Source organism: Pteropus vampyrus, unplaced genomic scaffold (assembly GCF_000151845.1).
Source record: "Pteropus vampyrus isolate Shadow unplaced genomic scaffold, Pvam_2.0 Scaffold186, whole genome shotgun sequence".
In the NCBI taxonomy this organism is placed as follows: Eukaryota; Metazoa; Chordata; class Mammalia; order Chiroptera; family Pteropodidae; genus Pteropus; species Pteropus vampyrus.
This window is the reverse complement of record NW_011888967.1, coordinates 3002060-3015123: the sequence shown is the minus strand read 5'-3', so window position 1 is coordinate 3015123 and position 13064 is coordinate 3002060. Positions and strand designations below refer to the sequence as shown.

Below are 13064 nucleotides of genomic sequence, written 5' to 3'. Positions count from 1 at the left end.
AAAAAAAAAAAAAAAAAAAGGGTTGGCATCAAGATCCTCAGTTTAGTACATCAAAACCCAACAGGCCCCACAGCTAGTAAATGTGTGTGAAGCACTTAGAACAGTACATGGTTCACAGTGAGCATTCACTGTATGTAGGAGGCAATGCTGTTGATGGCGATTACTGCAAGGGCCAGATTTCTCCACAGAGGGGCCTGGGTTGGCATCTAGAAGCAGTTGCTATTTGTACCCAGTGGGTGGTTGCTATGTTAAGAAGACTGCCAGCTGAAGATAGATCTGGATCTTGAAATCCTTCGCAGGCAAGGGAGTCTCCCTGAAGACAATGCCCTCACTGTGTCCCAACTGTGATGATGGTTATTAGCTGCGCTGCAGCTGGCGTGTCAGTACTCACCACAGAGACAAGGGTCCTGGCTAGGATTGACAATTACAACAACAAGCATGGGAGGGACTGATTAATAACAAGCAAAGCAAAGAAGCATTTCAGGGCCTTTCTAGTAAGAGTTTTGTGTTGGGGAGCCCAAAATGCAAGGGGTGGAGTGGGTGGTTACATGATGAAAGACAGCAGGTTAGATACTGGCCGCTAAATGTGGGAACCTCTGAGCAAGCATGAAGGTCTGCAGGCCAGAAAGGCAGTGGGTCTCAGACCCACAGGCAATCAGATCACTGCTATAGGAAGCCGATGACCAGAATTAGATTTGGAAGGCTCAAGCTAAGGTTTTTGGTTCCAGTTTTACACACACACACACACACACAAACACACACACACACACACACACATGTTCTATATCCTGGCATTGCCAGCAGAGCACCACTTGTCAATATTAGGAAGATGGGAGAAAAGGTGCAGGAGGAGGGAAGAGGGATGGAGAGAGGGAAGGGAAAGGACAGGGAAGAGGGTGAATCAGGAGTTGGGGGAAGGGAAGGAGAAGACAGAGGAGAAAGGGAAAAAGGAAGAAGGAGGGAGTGAGAAAAAGGAGGTAGGGATGGAGGAGAAGGAAATGATGATTGCTAGTCCCAGACTGCCCACTGCTTTCCAAGCCCTGTCCTACATGTTTTGTATATGCTTTCTCATTTAGGTATCAGAACTATGAGAATTGGTTATGGAGGAGTCTAGAAACTCTAAGGAGAGTCTTATTCCTAATGAATAAGAAGTTAGGTTACAATGATCTTTTTCAGGTTAGGCTCCAAGATCTGAGGGAACCAAACCAATTCAAGCTACTATAATAATGCAAGTTAAATGCAGATTGAATCATTAGGTGTGAGGGGAGCCATGGAAGGAGAAGGTTGAATTTGCTCCAGTCTTGGGTGTTTCCCCTATTCATCCTGTTCCTCCAGATTCTGAAGTCCCTTAGCCTGGGTTCTCTAACTCATATGCATATAAACACCAGGTAGGTGAATGAAATGTGCTAAGTGGGCCTGGTATAAGATAATAAATAACAGGCAACAGACACTTTGCTTCAATGTCAGGAGGTGATAAGGAGTAGTAGGGATTATTGCAAAGTGGAGCTTACCTGCCACCCTCTGAAGAGGCAGCACTACTCAGCTCCAGCCTGTTGTTGTCGTGTATCATGTATAAGTGGCCTCAGTGTTGCTGGACCTTCAGAATTTCACAAGAAGAAAATCTAGCAATTAGAAAACATTCAGGGGGCTAATAAAATGCATTTGCAGGCTGTACCTGCCCTCAGTTTGACTGGGCCACAGTTGTGTAGTTTCTTGAGTTGCCAGCAGAAGATTGATCCCTTCCCTGTGTTATTTTCTCTTTCCAGGCCATTACATTTATGTGGACACCTCCTTTGCTAAACAGGGGGAGAAAGCTGTGTTGCTAAGTTCTGACTTACAGGCTGAGGAATGGAGCTGCCTCCGATTGGTCTACCAGATAACCACATCTTCTGGGTCTTCATCAGATCCCAGCCAGTTGAACCTCTACGTGAGATTTGAAGATGAAAGCTTTGATCGCTTGCTTTGGTCAGCTAAGGAACCTTCGGACAGCTGGCTCATAGCCAGCCTTGATTTGCAAAACAGTTCCAAGAAATTCAAGGCAGGTAGAATTTTGGAAAAAGGTACAAGGCTTACCTGTCGCTATTCTGAGATCTTCTAAAAACTTCTGTTATTGAAGTTAGTTAACTCCTGTGTTAGGATATGACATTTTACAAGAGCTGCATCAGAGAAGAATATTAGTAATGGAAATTAATATGTTGGTTATTCCTTAAAAGAGCTTCTTTCCAGATTTCTTTTCTATCTATTTAAATGGGACTTCAATACAAATCTAAATGGGACTTAAACCAATCTCTTCAATGGAAATTTATTTTCTAATGGGCTTTAAGAGAGCATTCTCCTTTCTTATAATTTTATTTCATCCTTCTAAGTTGCGTGTGATATACGTTTATGTTATCTTCCTAATGGTTTGTTTGCTACAAATCTTAAACAAAACATTAACCATAATAAAAGGAAAAATGAAAAGTACTTTTCTACTTTGAAGGAGGAAAGTTACTTAAAGGACGTACTCTGATTCCTTTTCAAAGATTGAAATTGTTCCACTGGAAGTTTTGGAAAAGGAAGGTAGAGTGTGTAAGATAAAGTTGGATATGGATTGGAATAGGGAAGGAGGATGGGTCTGGATTCACTTGGCCATAAAGTTTGATATTTAGTGAGAGTATGTCATAGAGGATACAATAGAGGCTTCATGAAATGTTCTCATGAAAATGTTCTCAATTCTTAACCCCCTTTTCAATTTCCTATCCCATCCCACTTCTTTAAAAAGTTTTCAAACCTCCTTTGCCCATGTCTGTTTGTAGTCCCTCCCCATCAGCCAGTAAGTAGGATGGACAGAGGGAAGCAGCACTGAGGGTCTGAGTTGCCTGTTTCACAACATCCTCCCAACGGTATATCACACTCTAAATCTACCAACATGGTTACAGAATATTGGGCTAAAATCACCTAAGGAAAAGCAAATAGCATTAGAAACAAAACCAAATGTGAACCATAACAGTACTTGAAACCAGCCACATAAATTGTTGTGGTTCTGTTTGTGTAAAATTTTCAAATTTTTCAGCAATATAGAAACTGCAATTAGTTGATTTATGAGTTTCCTCCATCTCATGCAGAGATCTCCCACCGCTAGTCAAATTATGCTTCCTACCTCCTCCTTCAAGGGATTTTTTTCCCCCCTGAAGCCTCTCGCTTCTATTCCTGATCATTCTCAGAATGGATTTCCCCAGAGAAACAAACTCTCCTCATCATCCACAGCCAGTTGGTGCTACCGCAAGCACTGGAGAAGGTGCTTGGAGTAACAGTGGAAGGCAGCTGACTCTGACCTTATATTGGACATCTTGCTCACCTCAAAGTTCTAAGAATATATGAACACATATTCTTTTTATAAAGTCCATCATAAGACTGGTATCGAATAGCAATTAGCTGAGACAGACAATCTCATTTTGCCTTGAATTGCTGAATAGTTCCTAATAGCTAAAATACTGAAGCGAAGAAACATGATGTTTTGAAGTTTAACTCCCTTTTCCCCCATGTGTTTTGCAGATTTTAATAGAAGGTGTTCTAGGACAGGGAAACACAGCCAGCATTGCACTCTTCGAAATCAAAATGACAACCGGCTACTGTATTGGTAAGTGGGTTTGAACGTGAATCTTTTTCTAAAATCAACTGTTGCCAGAGGGAATTGAATCAACACTAAAGGCAAAGTATTTTATAGAATGCACTGCATTATGCATAATAGTTTAAATTCTTTGCTAGGTTCACTTGAATGGCGTGTTTTGTTTCTCTGTCTTTAGCATAAAAAGGCTCATTAGAGTTTGCCTGGACTGGCTGGATTAATGAAAGAAAAGTAGATGCAGCAACTGTAACCTGAGTTGCTGCCTTAAGCTCAGCATATTCTAATAAAAATAATTTCCAGTTTGCTGTGAACTCAGCTTTTTGTAGCATTTTCCAGAAAAGCAGGCCTCATATTACCACCTCTCCTCACTTTATTCCATCTTTCTCTTGCACACCATTGCTCCTATCTTTATATTCACGGTTGTCACTTAGATTCTACTTGAGCAGGGTTAGTTTGATGCCTTGTATGTGCCAGCTTCTGAGAGGGGGAAGGAAAACATAGTCCATGTCCTGTGGTCACTCACCTTTCATTTGTCTACTCCTTAAGCTATTTCTAAATATGATAAATATTGCTAGAGAAAGACAAGTCGTGCTGTAGAGGTTTGGGGGGAGGGGAGGAAATCGGAGAGGACTGAAATCAGGTGTTGCATTTAAACTAGCGTTTCAGGAAGAAACAGAATTCACTTAAGTAAAGGTGTAGAGTCGGAAGAATCCAGTGGGGAGAAAGTGCAGAGCATGCTCACACAAAGGCAAGAAGCTGAGTAGGGCGTTTGAAGTGAGAATCAGGACAGCTAAAGGAGTTTGTTAAGGAAGAGTCTGGATCCAGGTTGTGGAGCTTGGATTAATGAATTAAGTGCCTGGGAGAAACTGAAAGTCAGTCAGCAGGGGAGGGGCCTGCAGCTGTGGTTTTTCAGATGATGACTCTGGCTGCCACTTGGAAAATGCTTTAGTAACAAGGAAAATACATAAGATAGGAATACATAAGAGATAGGAAAATACGTAAGAGATAGGAAACCCCTTAGGGAGTGATTGTGACCTGACAGAGGGGACATAATGAGGGTCTAAAATTGGGGTTGGCGATGGAATAGGAAAAAAGTGGTAGATTTGAGAGATTTTTCAGCACTGACTGTACTTGGAGGTTGAATGGCTGTGGAAAGGAAGAAAGAGGCAAAGGTGATTTTGAACACAGAAGAGAGTTTGCTAATTCCCAGAATCTCACTTCTCTGTTTGGACCTTCCAATGATGACGCTAATGCAAGTGAAAGAAAACAGACTGAGAATGTGACAGCCAAGCTCCCTTCCTTGACCTTCTCATAGCTACCATGTGGTGGCTGCATAGGTCTCAGACAACTGGCTGACTAGTCAGACACATCAGGTGGAGCAGCACTTGCTGGCTCAGTCAGCTCACAGGGCTGCACAGCCTCTATGTTATCGCCCGCACATTGGGGATAAAATGCTTCCCTCATAGGATTACTTTGGGGACTAAGGAAATTACGGATATGAAGGTTATTCATGTGGTGCCGGACACTCGAGAAATGTCAGTTTGCTTCCTTCAAGTCACTTGATGACTTCTGCTTTGTTTAAAAAACAAAGGCGTGCCAATATTTTTATCTTGTTAAATTTATACTCACACTCTGACCTCTTCTTTCTTTTTGTGCACTCTCTTTGCTGCTCTCAGTTCCTTATCTTTAAAACGGGGTTAATAATAGTACCTACTTCATGGGGTTGTTTTGTGGATTAAATAAGTTAATTCATATAAAGCGCTTATAAGAGTGCCTGACACATTAAAGGGTATTTTGCTTTTTATTTTACTCCATAGCAGTCTTTGGCATCGTATGTTGAAAATTGGTTAGCAGATGCTGCAATGGAAAAGTTACAAATGAAAATCTTAAAAATTTTCAATGCTTGCTAATGTAAAAACATGTCAATAATTATATCAGTCATGGTCCTGGCAGGAAAGTGGAAACAGGGGGTGCATTCAACCTGAGTAATTTGAGGAAAATTTAGCAAGGTATTATGAAGGTGCGATTGGGTAAGGGAAACCAGAGAGGGGTAGTGTGGTGATCCAGGACTAGTAACAGTGATGATTCATGAGCTGCTACCATCTTTAGATCTGAACGAGCAAGGGAAGAGGGTTACAAGAACCTGGAGACAGTAACTGTGTGGTGAGAGCTTCTTGACAAGAGCTGTGCCCTCAGTAGAGGGACAGAGCTGACCCATGGTCACCTGGCAGGGAGGATGCTGAAGGAATAAACACCCCAAACCTCATTCTTTTCCAACCTTCCTTTGGTCGAATCCAACAGATAACCAGAAGGCAGAGAAGCTCAATGATACAGCCTATACAGGTCAACCTCTGGAGGACAGGACAGGGTGAAAAAAGGAGGGTGGATTTGGAGGGGTTAATGGGAGATGGCCAGCACAGTCACACTTTATATATTTAATTGATGATTATGGAGGACAGTGAAGGCACTGGCTGGTGAGTTTTTTGTTCCCACTACAGCATTCTGTTGACTGGAAACGATTTATCCATGCAAACACATCAATGCTACTAAAATAGAGTGGGGTGGGGGTGAGTCTCTTTATCTTCTATCTCGTCTTTACTGGGTAGATACAGAAGGACCCAGAGCCTAGGACATACCTTCTCTGACTATTCTAACTGGGTTCTTGTTTATAAGAGAAGCAGAGGCTTTTAGCATTAGGAAACATGCCCCTTAGCTCTGCATGTTTTGTCCACCATCAGGAGAGAAGCAGATGGAAGATTGGGCTACCAGGTGCGAGCAAAGGTGGAGGATGAAATTTCTGGAACTAAGAGCATAGCCCTAAATAGTGATTTGAAACAGAGATGGATGATAAAAATGGCTGGCTTTTACCAAGCACCAACACCTGGCATTGTGTTGGGAGCTGTCCACACGTATAATAACCCTATGAGGTGGGAACATTGCCCTCATTTCGCATATGAAGAAACAGAGGCTAAGAGAGGTAATGAGTCACTCTCTGCATGCAAGATGGCTAATAAGTGGAAGGGCCACAATCCAGAAAGGCGATGATAAATTACAATCTCTGTTCACTACGGGATCTCTCTTCTTGACTAATGTCATGCCAGGGATCTGGTGCAAATGTTCCAGTGGGCAAAGGGAGTGAGAAACATATTTTTATATCTAAGAGCAGACTCTTTAGTGAATATGGGTGTACCCAGGGGTGACTATGTCTCCATGAGATGTGTTTTTATCTCCCTTCTGCCAGAATGTGACTTTGAAGAAAATCATCTCTGTGGCTTTGTGAACCGCTGGAACCCCAACGTGAACTGGTTTGTCGGAGGAGGAACTACTCGAAACTCCCACTCCATTCTCCCGCAGGATCACACCTTCAGGAATGAACTAGGTAAGCTGGGGAAAAATGGTAATTATTTCTGCCATCTCCTCCTGCCCTCCTGCATTGGCCTAACTGGGGCTCTGTCAACAGAGAACGGAGGAGAGAGGAGGGTGAATGAGAGACCAGGAGGCCTGGTGGAAGAGTAGGGAAGCATAAGCTGTTAGATAAAGACAAATAGCAGACATAAGAGCTATAGCTAAGAGGAGAGCCACCCAGTTAAAGGCTTTTCTTCACCTGTGACCTGGTCTTGCTGTTGTCTCATTTCCATATTATGCTTTATCTTCTTATCTATTTGGCATTCGGGATTTCTTAATTCTAAAGATAAGGCTGGAATAATCCTAGGTCACTTTTCTCTAAAAATAGATTGAATGATGGAAACAAGTTCTTAAGAACATCCCAAGGAGCAGTGAGGTGAGCCAAGACCAAAGATTAATCCTGAATGTGGTGTGCAGCAGGGCCCCCTAGTGGTCACGTGAGCCGGTTCTCAAGGGCAAGGTAGAACAAGAGAGCAAAAGAATGCCCCAGAAACGATTTCTTTAGATAAGGCTAGGATCACTTACATAAGGAATTGAGATTTGAAAACAAATCAAAACATTACACTTCTTTGTTTTAAAAGTAAGGAAGCTTTAGCACTTTTGGAAATGGAAAAATATTGGGGTTTCCATATGTATATCCATATTTTTTGGCCCTAAAGACACACAGCCCGTTTCCACTTATGGCCATTGTAGGAACCACGCTACAAATGAGTGTCATGTGTAGAGTGAATGATAACCAATCGTGATAGATTAATACATGAATCTGCATGAGTATTTGAAAAGACAATTGGGTTAACTCAAAACCGTAAAACGTCACCACTTCTTGAGATCTTTGTTTAAATTAATAAAGCAACTAACAGTCTCAAGGTTTCAAAAAAGAAAATCTAGATGACTTTTTCTTAATTTATGAAAGTAGGCTAATTTTGAGATTGTTTTTCTGCCATATCTTTAAAATCTAGTTATGAAGAGTACAGAGAATCTTGAAAGACTGACACATTAAAATTAACCTTGGTGTCATTATCACAGAGTTACAACTTAAGTATGGGGAAGTGTTAAAGAACTTTTCCCAGTCACTTAAAAATTAGTTCCAAGGTCAGATCCTCTGGGAAACTAATATCATGATTTATTGATTACTTGTTCAGTGCATCATTTTTCATCCTCAGCGATGTGAGGACCAGCTGGCTTGGGAGAACATGTATTTTTTGGGAGAGACAACAGACCTGCGGACTAGTGTCAAATCATCTATTTGTCTATGTTGCTTGAATGTAATCTACCCTTTGAAGAGTATATCATCTCTAGTCCTTGCTCACTCTCATTTGTGATCACAGAATATTTTGACCATATTTGTGTCAACAGGGGACAGAGAAAGAGGACGAGGCTAGGAGTCATAAGGCTTGTGCTCCAGACCCAGTTACCAGAGTGCTGTACTACTTTGGACATTATTACTTTTGTATCACCCTTAACGTCTCAGGGTCTCCATTGGCCTGTTTGCAAATGAGGAGTTTGGGTTCCATGATCTCAAAGCTGTCTTTGAGTTCTAATATTTTACTCTTCTTTCTTTACCTAATGCTGCACATCAAAATCTCAGATTTGGCACTCATTGAGTTCTATTTCAAAATGAATACTTATAAGCACATTGAATTTAGCATTAGGGAAAGAAAAGGAAGTCTAAAGGGACTAAGGGGTAAAAAAAGAGGACTCGTCTTTTCTAATATCTTGACCAGAAGATTTTGAATATCTATATCAAGAGATAGACACAATGATATGATCATCCCTGAGGAGCAATATGACTTGGTGGTGAGACACCATCGCCCCAGCCATAGGCACTTGCCTCTCTCCTCTCTCTGTTCCATCATCCCCTCTCCATTTTCCTCTTTTGTCTTCTCCCTTGGCTGTTCTAAAACACTTCCCCAAGGCAGGCAGCTACCCACTAGAATTGCTTAGTTTCCTGATGTCAATACCGAGGCTGATTCTGGGCCTGAAGGGAAGAAATCTAGGGAGAACTTTTATCTACTTTCCAGCAATCCACTGAATTATATAGTCAGTCCAGTAAGAACATGAATACCAGAATGAGACTTCTTCATTCATCACTCACTCACTCATTCATTCATTCCATTTATTCAACAAACACATAATAAGCACTTTTTATATTTCAAGCATTCTTGCATATCCTGGTGATGCAAAAATAGTCACTGACCTCAAAAAGATTGCAGGAAGCAACTTTTCTCAAGTGCTGTTCTCTAGAATACCAGTTTTTCGGTATAATAATCATTATATGAGGGAAGAAGGGCTATATGTGGTCAGATAAATTGGGGAACCCCTACACCAAAGAAGGCTAAATGGACTTCTTTATTTCAGGACTTCCGAGTGCCTTTAATATAATTCTGTGTTAATGTGTATTATGGCATTCTTCAAATTATTCAAATACCAGACTATTTGTAAACATGCACAGTGATACATGACTAACAGAAGTGCGAAATAAATTACATAGGACCATAAAAGTGAAAAGCTACCTTGGATTTGAGGTTCAAGGGAGGCTTTCTAGAGGAAGTGAACTGGAATTTGGCTAGATAGATAAGGAGAAGATAAGTGCAGCATATGCAAAGATGTATAGGCAGGAGAATGGATGGTTTATTAGATGGTCGGAGAGTATTTGAGAATGTCGAGATGTGTGATGATGTCAGAGTAGCCCCGAGATCCTAGGTTATGTTCCTGTTTATCATGAGTAGGATGCCCGGATGCCTGCTTTCCACTTGCTTCTTTCAACTCTCTTCTGCTATTTCACTCTAATTTCTCTTCAGATTTTGGACTGACATTTTGCCCAGTCATTAGCCAAACAGCCCTCTCATTCCTAACACACACACACACACACACACACACACACACACTCACACACTCATTCACACTCCTCACACCTGGACTCCTTCGTAAGACTTCACCCTATATAAGATGAGGCTAAAAAAGGTGAGTTCTAAAGATTTTTAAATATTTTATTTGGAAAGCTCTCTGCCCATATGACTCAAAGGTTTGACCGGGATCACTCTTGGAAGAAAAAACAAAAAACAAAAAAACTTCTAATGCTCTAAATAAGAGAGAGGTTGCCTTTCTTATTATGTTTGCCTTCTACTGGGTATATTGATTTTCCCTGAGCTCTATCAATTCGGATGACAAAGTAAAGATTAAATGGTTCAGATGTCTGGCCTTGGCAGAAGATTTTGCTTTATATGAACTCATCTCATGTTCATTTGTATACTGGAAGCAGCTTACGTTTTGCTTTCAGGTAAAAAAATTGGAGACGCAAGCAGCAGGGGTGAAGGAAGCTGCATACCTGCTCACAAACTTGAGCACTTCAGAGCAGACTCTGAAGTAGAAAAGGGAGCAGTAAATGTAAACAGTAAATGTAATATCTGAATAATATGATGTAGATATGAATTTTTCTTCATTCTGTGCATTTTTAACAGCCCAATACAGTGAGTGAGTCAGACTTCAAATAAGTACTGTGAGTCCAAATTCTAATCTAGTGATGAAAGTGGCTAAAATAATGCAGTAAGAATGGTGGTAGGACATCTTTGAAATACTGGAGGGGATGAAATATCAGCCTGCTTTTCTGTACTCAGTTCTGATTCATCATATATGGATGAATTTTTTTTCTTTGCTAATATTTTATGAAGTGAAACAAAATCTTTCAGGAGGTAATCTACTGGCAGTTCAGATCATCATTACTATTTTCTACCTCCCTTAGCAAAAAGCAGATAATTGCTGGAAAAATAATGAGGGAAATCCATTTCTTTGCTGAGATTTTTTTATTTCAAACCTGCTTATGGTGCACTCTAGAAGGAGCTGACCAAGGTTTCAAAACCTAAAATAAGGTCCGAATTACTTTATTCCATCAAAGACCATGAGATGGATGGATCATCCTTCCATAGCTCATGACACTCTATTCTCATTTTGATTCAGATCGAGCTCAAGTGTTATCTTAACAGCACCTATTCATTCGCTCTGCATTGATCCGTTTGGTTCATTGCCAGAACACTCAGTCGGGAGGCAGGTTTATTCATTTTCTTACTATTGCCTTTGTGCAAGCTCTGTTAGATCTCCTTTCCCTGTTCTTGGATAACTTATCATAGCTTTCCAAACATTTGCAGGTATTAACTAACAGCCTTTTTTTCAAGGATTAAGTTCGGTCAAGTCAAAATTCTAATATCTCATCTAATTTTAATCTTCCCCCAGCCAAAAAACTGTAGAGTAGTAGTGAGAGCATTTGTGCTTTATTTCTTTATATTTCTTCTCTTTGCTCTTCCCCTACTCACTATGGTGCGCTGCTTCTGGCTCTTCCAGGGTTGGGGGTAGCATGATAAGGGTGGAACAGAAAGGAAAGGGAAGGGGACAAAAGGTTTTATGTGACTGGTTCTGTTTAATCTGTAATTGAAGCCCTTCATACTACTAGAGGCCAAAAGCTGGCCATTTCTCTCACGCCAATGGGGAATCTCACTTCACTATTCCCAGACAGGGAGGATGTTCTCTCTGGCTGGCCATCTATGAATCCCCTTTAGCATCTATAAGCAATGGTATACCCGGCCAGCTTCTTTCTGTTGGAGTTACCACCCTGCATGCAGTCTTTTTGAAAAAAGACCTTCAAGGCACTTTAGTCCAGCTACTATCTGAGTTGCCCATTTAGGCTAAGAGAACTCAAATCTTTGCCCCATCAAATTCTGGAAGTATAGCTCACTAGCAAACAAAATCCTTTCTCTCCACCCTACCCTAAGAGGTCCCATGTATAGCCATCTTGCCTTTAGATCTATGCAGTCAAGAGTCAGACACCAGCCCCACAAACTCCACTTATCACTCATCAAGTTCTCTCAGTAACTCTGACCACCCTCCTCTCAAGGCCCAAGGCAATTGCAGAACTTGGAATTTCTGTGAGTGCTGGTAAAGATGAGATTAGATGGAGTTGCCCTCCTCCACCCTCTCTGCAAGTGGTTCTCTTGAATCAGGGTAAGAACGGAAAGAGTTTCCTCCCCTTCCCTTGGGAGGTCAAAAGGAAACACATGGCAGGTCCGTTCTATGGCAACTCTCTTCAAAAAAAACCCTGCCTCCTATCTCTGTGATCCTTCTCTGGCCTAGCCATATATACAGGCTGAAGGGGAGAGATGGGTTAAAAGTGGTGGAGCTGGCTTAGGTGCCAGGTCTGTCGCAATGTAGTAAGTTGTACTCGATGGTCTGTACCGCTCTTTAGAAAATAGATACTTGTCACCCATTATTCTTGGCATTGAAGTCTTAGCAGAGACTAGGAGAAGTCCCACTTCACATTCATTTACATTTATGTCATCCCTGAAAGCTGTATAAAAAGACTAGCGTCTGACTCTATTATAGTAAAATTCACTCAAACCCATAGAACTAAAGGTTCATGAAGAAAACTGTCAGATTCATAGGCTGGGAATATAGGCATGAAAACTCACTGTCTTTGGGTGCTGTCTCCTCACAATGGCAACAGACTAGTGGGTGTTTTCAGCTGGCATACATTTCTGCAGACCAAGTTTCCCTCTTAACCGGGGAAATGGCTTGTCCAGACAACCGTGACATGGATTCAGGCGTCTCAAGTGGAGCGCAAATGTGGCCAATGGGATGGAATCACAGCTGAGTCAGAGACGTCTTTAGCTTCGCAGCCAAGCCAACGGCAGTCTTTGTGGAATGCTGGTTAACCAGGCTGTTTGAAAATAAAAATTCAGGAACTTCCCTCAAAGTTATTTTCCTAATTCAAGAGAAAATGACGAACTACCAGGGACCTCTGGTTCCACATGAAAAACTGAGCGAATCCAGAGGGCTGCTGCAAGAAAGGAAGAAAGTCCTCTTGGAAGCAAGTGTCCATTTGCCATCACTGCAGGCGTGATTCCAGAGGGGACCTGAGTTTTAGTTGGCATCACTGAGAGTTTTGATCTTTCAACAGAATTGACCACAGACTTTTAGTATATAATCCAGAATTTAGTGTATGATAGGGGAAAATAGACTGGTGCCCACTGAGTTCGGCAAAGCAGCATAGACTTTAGAGGAG

General features: G+C 41.5%; 1 protein-coding gene across 1 annotated transcript in view; it reads left to right on the top strand.

The window, feature by feature from the left end:
* Window positions 1-13064, top strand: part of MAMDC2 (MAM domain containing 2) — a 134889-nt gene that overhangs the window by 58807 nt on the left and 63018 nt on the right. Inside the window, exons 3-5 of the mRNA XM_023537345.1 lie at window positions 1767-2038; window positions 3535-3619; window positions 6849-6986. Coding sequence (XP_023393113.1) covers window positions 1767-2038; window positions 3535-3619; window positions 6849-6986 — 495 coding nt within the window. The remainder of the gene's footprint in view (window positions 1-1766; window positions 2039-3534; window positions 3620-6848; window positions 6987-13064) is intronic.